Source organism: Hakea prostrata, chromosome 10, assembly GCF_041222555.1.
Source record: "Hakea prostrata isolate BN-2017 chromosome 10, UWA_Hpros_2, whole genome shotgun sequence".
Taxonomy (NCBI): Eukaryota; Viridiplantae; Streptophyta; class Magnoliopsida; order Proteales; family Proteaceae; genus Hakea; species Hakea prostrata.
Window position 1 is genome coordinate 25,106,982 of NC_142609.1, and position 10,033 is coordinate 25,117,014.

Genomic DNA, 10,033 nt, shown 5'->3' on the forward strand with positions numbered 1-10,033 from the left:
TAGAGATCAAGTTCTGCAAAGGTCAAACACCAAATCTTCAGCAAGGTTAGATCTCCAAAGGGAAGATGTCAAGGGAAGGGGCAAATCTCCAGGGGTAACAGAGATCAGGTTCTGCACAGGTCAAAAAAGTCAAATCTATAGCAATGTTAGATCTCCAAAGTGGAAGATTGCCAACGTAAGGGACAAATTTTCAAAGGAATAGAGATCAAATTTTGCACAAAAAAGTCTGAAAATGACAGAGATCAAATTCTACACAAGAAAGTCTGAAAGAAAGGCATTCAAACAATGACCTGAAAAATGTATACAATGCTCTTAAAGTAAACATTGAATTGTATACATCTTCAATCTCCCACTCACGTGTAGCTTTACACGTGGGTAAAAACAATGACGAAGGACAAAATTTGAAAGGTCCAACTAACACTTTCTCTCTCTCTCTCTCTTTATTTTTTCTTTTTTTTTTTCCAATGAAATTTTTTAAATTTACGAAAGAGACATTTGGATATATGAGAAACACAGACGGACCCCTGAATATATGAAAATTCACAAAAGGACCCCTAGAAATATTGAAAATCACAAGTAGCCCCCTAGGAATATGGGAATTCTCATTAGACCCCTGTAAATATGGAAATATACATAAAGACCCCTGTAATATGAAAAATCACATATAAGCCCCTGGATTTATGCAAGTTCACAAAAAAAGACCCTTGGATTTATATGAATTTTCAAAAGAGACCCTGAAATTTATTTTTATTTTTTTTGGGTTGTGGGCTAGAAGGCAGAAAACAGAATTTAATTGGCTAATGTGCTATTGCAGCTTAGATGAAGGGCTTATAAGGCAAAAAAGCAGAAATTAACATCGGCCATATGGGTTGGGTAAAAAAGATGGGTTTATTGGATGAGAGATTGCAGCATTTAGAAGAAGAAAAAAAACCAGAAAAGAGGTGGAAGGATGAGTTGCAGGTCTGGGCAATGCTGCTGGAATGGTGCGATGGCTGCTGGAATGGCTAAACGATGGCTAAAGAAGGAAGAATGGTGATGGGTGTCAAGTGTGATGGTTGAAAAAAAGTTGCAGGAGGTTAGATGATAGGATTGCAGGTTAGGCAATAGGTTGGAGATGGTGATTGCAGGTTAGGGGATAGGATTGTGGAGGCACAGCAAGAGAAAGAGAGAGATCAAGAGATGCAGCGGTGGTTGTGGAGACACATTGGCGATGATGCAGAATTGATTTTTTGAATTTTTTTCTCGGGCGAATCTAGTGTCGGTGGTTTAGAGGAGAACTAAAAAACCAAACCGTAAAAACCCAAACCTGCTGTACACGAGAGGTGATGTGGAAGCATGGTAGAAGAAGAAGAAGAGGAGATGCAGGTTTTTTTTCTTTTTGGGTCGAAAAGGAGAGGCGATGGGGTTTTTTGTGGTCGAAAAGGAGAAGCGATGGGTGCAAAATTGCAGGTTTTCGACAATGATTGCCACGATGGGCTTCGATGGTGATGGCAGTGATTGCAGCGATGGTGGTGTAGCAGAGACAAAGAGGTAGCGACAGCGGCAACGTGAGGGGAAAGAGAAAGACTTGATTCTTTAGTTCCCTCTTTCTTCCCTATACAAACTTAGGCTCTGATACCATGTTGGTATTTGAAGAAACTATTGCTCAAAAGGTATATTCATTCATAGGCCCCAATGGGGTATTTATCCTTACAATCTAAGTAAATCCTACTCTAAGTAGGATAAGGAAATAAAAGCAAATAGAATAAAAAAACCAATCCTAGACATTAGGAAACCTAGTCTAACACAAAATATGAAACCAATATAAAGAACATAAGAAAACTAAATATATAACTAAAAGAGGAGTCTACTCCAATTAGAAACCTCAATCATACTTCCAACACTCTGACTTACCTAAATGCTTGAAGATGCTTGATTACTTGAATTAATGCTGCTGGAGTTTCTAAACCTGAGAATTACTCTCCATCCCAAGTCGTAAGCGTTTCTTTCCCCATGGCCCAAACCTCTGTTTAACTTAAATCAACCAATCTACTTTATTCAGAATTAAATAAGCTATTTATACCCTAAGTTCAAGACCCTTTGACTCAATTTGGGATTCCTTAACTGATAAGGATCCCACTGTTGAACTAACTCTTGAACTTGGACTCTTAACTAATAAGGAATTGGACTCAGGGTGGGTTTCCTTTATAGTTTAGGATACCACCACCTTACATGGACTCTTAACTTATTAAAACATTTGTTGATTTAAACAAATAGGGACTCAACTTGGACCAAGTCAAACTCAGCTAACTAAATACTACTCAATACTGAAACTTTTAATAACTCATAATTGACTCATCTCAAAATAAAAAATTTTAAAAAAAAAATTAGATCCCAGACCCTGGGATTGTGGGGAGTAAAATAAGACCCATATTGAGCCCACAAGTGGGGCTTAAAAAATGACCAAAATACCCCTGGGGTATTTGGCCAGCTTTGAAGGCCTTCTAGGGGCTGGTTTTTGGGCCCAATTTTAAGGAAGCCCAACCCACGTACATCACTTCTGCTACATTACAACATGGCCAACTTTGATTCAGTTGGAGGAAAACCTAGTCCAGCATCAAAAGCATTCTAGTGGTTTTGATCCACCTCGACACTTGTTCCAATACTGGTGACTCATTTGTTGCTTGCAGTGTTCTCTCTTAATGATCACTGTAACTAGAATAGATCTATAAACCAGGAACTCAAAGAAGAACGGGTGGGCAAGATCTGCATTAGAAAGACATAGCCTCTCCCTACATTACATATCAATAGAGAATGAAAACAAAGCTCAGGGAACTAACCTTCCCAAGCTGATTATAATATAAAAGGAAAGAGGATAAACTAAACTAAGGAAACTAGAACAAGCCTAAGGAAGATAGAACAGAGATTCTAACTAAAAGGACAAAGATGCATATGAATGAATAATATGTGTCCCACAATATCTGTGTCATGTACCCAGCTAGAAACTGTGGTACAATTGTTAATAGTGATTCATATGTCACACTTAGCTCTTTGCAACAAATAATGTTTAATGTATGATTTATTTAATGGCTCAGAATTTCATTCTCATTCCTAATGATTATTTAGGTTTCTTTTACTTGAAATTATATGAGTTCTAGCACTAAAGATTGTATGAGAGGTCCTATCATTGTATATTTACAGCATAGACTACCAACCATAGGTCCACAGTCAAAACTACAATATTGAATTAATTATTCTTTAAACTTAAGTCTCCATTATGTTTGTAGAGCCTAAAATAGGTTGTCTGGGAGACCTTCATGGCCTACTTAGCATATGGCAACCAAAACTGGGGGCCTGAAAAACAATATAGCAACTAAGTCAAGTTTTCATACCTCAGCCAACACATTTGGGCCTGACTCATAACTCAAATTTTGCTGAAAAGAACGACATTAATATACCAATTATTGAAATTGGAAGCTTTGAATATTATCCAAAAACCCTCAAATCTGCTGAAAATAGCACACTGGATTTGAAATTTTACCTTCAAGACTGCATCATTATATCACTAGAATATGCATGCATTTCTTAAGTGAATACTGATCTACAATGCACAGCATATAACAAATCCCAGACGCCACACCAACCCTTAAGCAGATGTGGCAGTTCAGCCAACAAGTCTAGTGAAATTGTTGCAAAGAAAATAAGTGGGCACAGAACAATCACGATGAAGTCATTAACTAAGAAAGAATTATCAATTTAAAAATTTTTAAATCTATAAATTAATAATACATGTTCATTTATATATCATGGATGTCTAAGTCACTAAAAACATGAAGTAGTAAATCACCTTCCTGACATGAAAACAGCATCATACTGCCCACGACCGGCTGCAAGGATACGTTGTTTCAGCTTTTTAAGGGATGGAAGCACTTCAAAGGCAGGCAGCTCTGTAAAGTAGATACCAACATAGAACCAATTAATTTTTGAAACTCATCAGCAGAGGAGGAAATATCAGGGGAAAAAGCATGATTACAACTTCCCAGAAGTACTCATACCTAGATCATTGACGCAAATATCTTGAGATATCCCCTTCTCTGAGATCTTCTCCAGCAAAACTAATGGGTCAACCTTGCTCGTTTGATCAATCCGAAGGCGCTACACAAATCAAATCTCAACTTGTAAAGATGGCACAGAACTAAAATAACAAAAAATGCGTTAACTTATATGCTGAGTTTAAATTTGCAGTGCCTTGTAAACTTCGGCTGTGGAGCATGCTGCTTGTGGCTTAACAAGAACCATTGGCATGTCCAAGGGTATGAGGGAAGGAAAATCTTGAACCACCTGGCAAAACGGATACATATATCATTGTAACATACAGATGCATAAAAAAAATTACAAGGATTTCTTATCATGTTTAACTTTTAACAACCAAAGGTTCTAAGTAAATGATTCTCAATTATCCTTTGCTGCCAGCAATGATTCATAACATGTTTAGTAATGACAGGTAGCGGAGATGGTTCTGGATGTAGGTTTTCTGGTTAAGTTTAACCAAAAGTTCTGTAATATGTCTGGCAGCGACTTGTTCAGGTAGTCCTCCTTGGGTACTTTAACGGTTTTGGGGGAGGCTAGGGGACGCCGAAGAAACTCATGCCTATAGAAAAATATCAAGTCCCATCGAAGTGTTTTGGTTATTTAGCAAGAACTGATGTTTTCCTTTTTTCCTTTGTTCGGTTTGGTATGTCCATCATATGCAAAATTTATTATTGTTTAATAGTGGTTACTACAGATCCAATTTTGTCAGATGGGTATCTCTGTCCTAGTACAAAGTCTACAATAGTTTTGTTTGGCCACAACCCAAAAGGGAAATTAGGATGAGAAAAGGAAAATGTGAATATTCATCATTTAAAACTATTTAATAAGTTAGAACAACCCTATGTAAATTGTGTACTCTGTTGGTGTTCCATCATAAGGAGAAAGATGGAAATTGTATCAGTTTTGGTGAAGTGTTGACTTCACATGAATCTAAAGGACCTTTGTGTCAGAATTTGGCAAAGCCCAAAACACAAAAAACATAGGTAATCAAGTTATCACTTCATCACCTAAGTATATGGTCAAACGGACCTGTGATAACAGAAATATGGCTGGAAACCACCTGATGGTCAACCAGATCAATGAGAGTTGACGAAAAGCTTTCCAATGGCGTCACAGTATCAACCATTAGACTGTGATGGCCAACCAGATAAAGTCATATCCTTAGACCTAAACTGTTAATTAACAATGGTCCATGATGGCCAGCAAAATCTCTTTAACTGTAGAATACGAAACATAGAAACTCTAGATAAAAATCATGATACTTTAACTTGACAAGAAAAAGACTGTAGTTCTTTTTATTCTATAGTAGTTGGGAAATGAAATGCTGAACTCAGGGAATTTGATATATGTATATAATACTGAAACCAGAGAACAAATTCTCTGTTGCAAGCAGAGAAAACACAATTGTTCTAAGTATGGAACAAATATAAACTTTATGCCAAAATTGTTTCAGAGGTTTAATAGCTTTAACTATAACAACACAAATTCAAGTGAAGCTAGGTTGTAGACAAAGAAAGCATGACTAGCTCCCCCTCTCTCCCCTTATTCAGAAAAAGAAAACAACAAGTATAACAGCACTTGCTATGGTTTCCAAAAAAAAACGAAGAAAAAGAAGAAGGGGAGAGAGAGAATGTAGCCCTCGCTATTTGGAATAGTATATTCTCTCTTTTATCATAGTAGAGAATGAAGTGTTTTTGGCAGAAAATTCTTCATAACAGACAGTTGTATCAATTATATATATACCAATTAAGATTCAAACAGAACACAAGAAGTCCTATCCAATGTTATCCCCAGACAAACTGAAAAACGATAATTCTCAGAGGTAATCAAAATATTTTACCAGCAGAGTGCCTGAATTGGCTGACCATGTAGGCCCCCACTTCTGGAATTAATTGTCAGCTTCCTTGTTTAATCATGCATTTGAAACTTAAAAAGCGGACTACAACATTGTGCATTTATATCTGGTGCAACAGAGCATGTTAAGAAACTGAAGAGCAAACAATTTTCTACTAACAGATGGTTATTACCTCCCCTCTACCTGTACAATAGGCTGCTCCATGGGAGAAAAAGAAAGGGACATCTGACCCAATTTCACTTGACCATTCTTGGAGTTCCTTCTCAGTGGCAACACAACCACTCATCTGATTCGCTGCCCACAGTGCAGTTGCAGCATTGCTACTCCCACCACCTAGTCCAGCTCCCATGGGCACTCTTTTATCCAAGTGGATCTGCATAGTTTTGATATGGTGAATAACTCAAAAAATAGCTAGTAACTTCACCTATATTAGAGAGTTATTGCCCAAGAGGATATTAAACAACTCATGTGAAACCACCATATGTTGCATTTACCCAAAAAAAGTTGTCACTACCAGTCTTTTTCCTGTACAGATTAAGGGCTTTAATGATCTGCAAGATAGTTGCCAGATGCATTAGCTACAAAAAGTAAGAGAATATAAAGGAGAGGAAGGACTAGGGAAAGGAATCATTTGCAGAGATTCAGTTATAACTTACCAAATTCCGATCATCAAGGGGGACTCCAGTCACATTTGTTGAAAGACGATCTTTTCCTTTTGCTGGGGATAATGAGAACTTAATTCTATCTCCTAGACTAATTACCTAGAGATGTAAAAAAGAAAAAGTTTGAAATTAGCCTGAAAAGAAAGGAGACGAGAATGGAGGAAGGACGAAACAAGAAGTCAAGTAAAACAAACTTGGAATCTAGTAAACCCTATATCTGCACCATATTTATGTAAATTATGTATTACAAGTCTCAAGCAAAGATTCTCAGTCATAAGAAAAGACAAGCTCTTACATGAAATAGGGATGCCAAATCATGATATCCATCTTCTCTCTTTCCCGTAATTCTCAAAAATACATTAATCTGAAACCGAAATATTACATGTTCAACTTAAGTATCAAAAAATAAAATTAAGCTCCCACCCCCCCCCCCCCCCAAAAAAAATAACAACTACCTTGCAAGGTGAAAAAAGAGAGAGCCTCGAAAGGCCAGTGATCTTGTCCACTTCATCTGCAAACCTGTTTATCCTTTCGTCAGGATCATACACTATCTAAAATCAACCAAGCCCAAAAGAGTTATGTTAACAATTGGAATCAAAAGCAGAAGAGGACTCGGATTCAGGAAACTGCAACTCATAACCAGACAGTAGGGGGAACATACCTCCAATTGTTTTCTGCTCGTTTCTGAGTCAGAAGCCTTGGCCTTGACAGATGGTCTTCTCTGAATTTGAAGTCCACCTAAGCTAAGGAATCCACGTTCCTGAAATGCGGGAAGACTGATTTTCCTTGTGAAAATACTGCTATTTCTTCCCTTAAGAGAAGGATGAGCACAAAGGAATTGGGAAGCAGCCATTGAGTGTTACTATCTCTTGCAGTTCATGAACATGAGTAATTTGTCTGACCTGAATTCCCCTGCGTTTCCCATTTTTATAGGCGAAATTTATATCATGGGTGTCCGTTGTCGTGACTCGTGGGCCTCGTGCGTTTTCTTTTCTTTCTTTTCTTTTTCTTTTTCTTTTTTTCATTTTTTTCATTTTCTTCTTTTCTTTCTTTTACTGAGTCAAAGGTGTTGTGAGTCTTGTGACATTGACTGGGGGCTTACCGGTTCTCCGATTCGAGCTGGGATCCTCTGCTCCCGGGCAGTACCTAGGCCCTATTCCCCACCTTCTCCCGCCCTTTTCTCTCACAAGAGGGTGGGGCCCGCATTGTGTGCAATCAGAGTTAAGTAAGGCACAGCCGGGCCCAGCCGGGCCCAGCCGGGCCCACCCTCTTGTGGGGGGTGGAAGGGGGACTAATATCAGGTCCATTTCCTTGTAAATATGTGACAAAGTGTATTAGCAGTACATCAAATGGTAGAAATCCATTTACAGATCACATCAATCAACTGACTGATGTGACCTGTAAATGGATTTTCACCATTTGATGTGATGTTGGGACACTTGTCATACATCTGCAAGGGAAATGAATGGTCCATTTCGACAAGGAAATGAACCTGATAAATTTCCAGTGGAAGGGTGGGAGAAAGTGACTATTCTAAAAGCAAAGGATCCAAATTCTCCCTATTCTCTATTGATTTTGTTTAATTTACACACACAAAAAATACAATTTTGTTTAAATGACCGATCTAAATCCTCTCCACCCATCCTACTCGTGCCCCATCCACCCACACTTATATAATAAGGCTTAACATAAGAATTGCTTGTGTCAACCAAAGCCTACACGTGGCAGGTCTTTGTGAGTGTGGGAGGATGAGGGCACGAGATAGGTTGGCGGAGAGGATTTTCTACAGATATCATGTATCTATATATTTTTTTAGATTTGGATCTAACACTTAGTCTTCTTTTGGTAAGGATTTATGACTTTTTAGAGTAGATTATTACCTTTCTTTTATCTCTCATTGTTTAAGGGTTACCTTTCTTACAAGGGATATAGATTCATTAAGGACATGTTTGGTTGCATGAATCCAGAGATTTCAAATCTCTGAATTCATGAATGCGAGATTTATACCCATTTGGTTATGAAAATCTCTAGATTCATGAAATCTAGAGATTCATCTTTCTACACTAAAAACATAAATCTGTAGATTTATGGGTATAGGGTGAAATCCAGAGATTTTATCCCTATTATAAAAATGTTAAATATTTGCGCATTCACAAAAATCATAGATGAATCCTCAGATTTCATTCCATATATTTGGTTAACCAAACTGTTAATTTTATAAATTATGACTCCATAGATTTGAAATCTCTAGATGTTTGAAATCTTTAGATTCATGTAACCAAGCAGGCCCTAAAAGAGAAATTTTCAAAGAAATCCCAAAATTAATAGTGAAAAGCACAAATACCTTGAGAATATGTCAAATTGGCAAATACACTCTCTAAATATCTTTTAGTGTTGCACAATAATACACTATGTTCGCAAATTTTGTTAATTCATTATTAGATAATCTTATAATTCTTAAATTATCCTTAATAATATTTTGGAGTTTTATAATATTGCCCTAAACCCCTTGCCTATACTTCAGAAAATTTTCCTTGATACACTGTGTTCAAAGAATATTTACTTCATAAAGTTGTTTTAAAAAAGTTTTACTTTAGATGAGTTTTAATTTTTTAAAATATTTACTTAATACCTTTTAATGATTTCCATTCCTTCCTAATAAAATTTTGACCTTAACTATCCAAAATATCCTTTAAAAAAATTTTCAATAATTTACTCCTCAAAATAGTAACCACCACTCCTATAGTTTTATTCTTTATGCTTTATTTTTTTATTCCTATAATTTTGTTGCCAATCCAAGTGCTTTTTTGTTTTTTTTATTTTTTTATTTTACTGATAAGAATATAATGGATACAAAAGCATTGTCAAAATTCAAATTAATTTTTAAAAAAATGTGATTAGTGTTGAGGCTACGTACCCAGAGGTCGACAAACAAGCCCTTACTCTAGTAACAGCTACTCGAAAACTCCGACAATACTTCCAGTCGATCCTATTGCTATATTGACCAATTTCCCACTAAAAAAATTACATTGACCAAACCTAGCTAGTCAACTAGTCACTTGGGTGATTGAGCTTAGTGAACATCAGATCGAGTTATGACCCGGCAGGATCATTAAAGACCAGGCCCTATAGATTTTATTATAGAGACTCAACATCCCAGGATGAGCAAGAAGAAACTAGGGTCGTTCTCGAGCAGGTACAAAGGTGGGTCCTATTGGTAGATAGCTCTAGCAATGCACAAAGCAGTGGTGCAGGATTAGTCCTCAGAGTCCAAGCGAGTTTTGTGATTAAATACATCCTGCAACAAGTTCAAAGCATCTAACAATAAGGCCAAGTATGAAGCACTGTTGGCCGGACTTCAACTTGCTACAGCATTGGGCATTCAGAACTTGGAAGTTAAAAGTGATTCTCAAATAGTTGTGAATCAAGTGAATGGGGCATATGA

General features: G+C 37.0%; 1 protein-coding gene across 1 annotated transcript in view; it reads right to left on the bottom strand.

The window, feature by feature from the left end:
- The window catches only part of LOC149002347 (4-diphosphocytidyl-2-C-methyl-D-erythritol kinase, chloroplastic-like), a 28,623-nt gene extending 21,136 nt beyond the window's left edge, over window positions 1–7,487 (bottom strand). The window contains exons 1-9 of the mRNA XM_089136253.1: window positions 7,250–7,487; window positions 7,044–7,139; window positions 6,884–6,952; window positions 6,583–6,687; window positions 6,421–6,477; window positions 6,099–6,299; window positions 4,228–4,320; window positions 4,035–4,134; window positions 3,827–3,926 (exon numbers count right to left, since the gene is read on the bottom strand). Of these exons, the coding sequence (XP_088992379.1) occupies window positions 3,827–3,926; window positions 4,035–4,134; window positions 4,228–4,320; window positions 6,099–6,299; window positions 6,421–6,477; window positions 6,583–6,687; window positions 6,884–6,952; window positions 7,044–7,139; window positions 7,250–7,441 (1,013 nt within the window). The 5' untranslated portion in view covers window positions 7,442–7,487. The remainder of the gene's footprint in view (window positions 1–3,826; window positions 3,927–4,034; window positions 4,135–4,227; window positions 4,321–6,098; window positions 6,300–6,420; window positions 6,478–6,582; window positions 6,688–6,883; window positions 6,953–7,043; window positions 7,140–7,249) is intronic.
- Window positions 7,488–10,033: the final 2,546 nt, after the last annotated feature.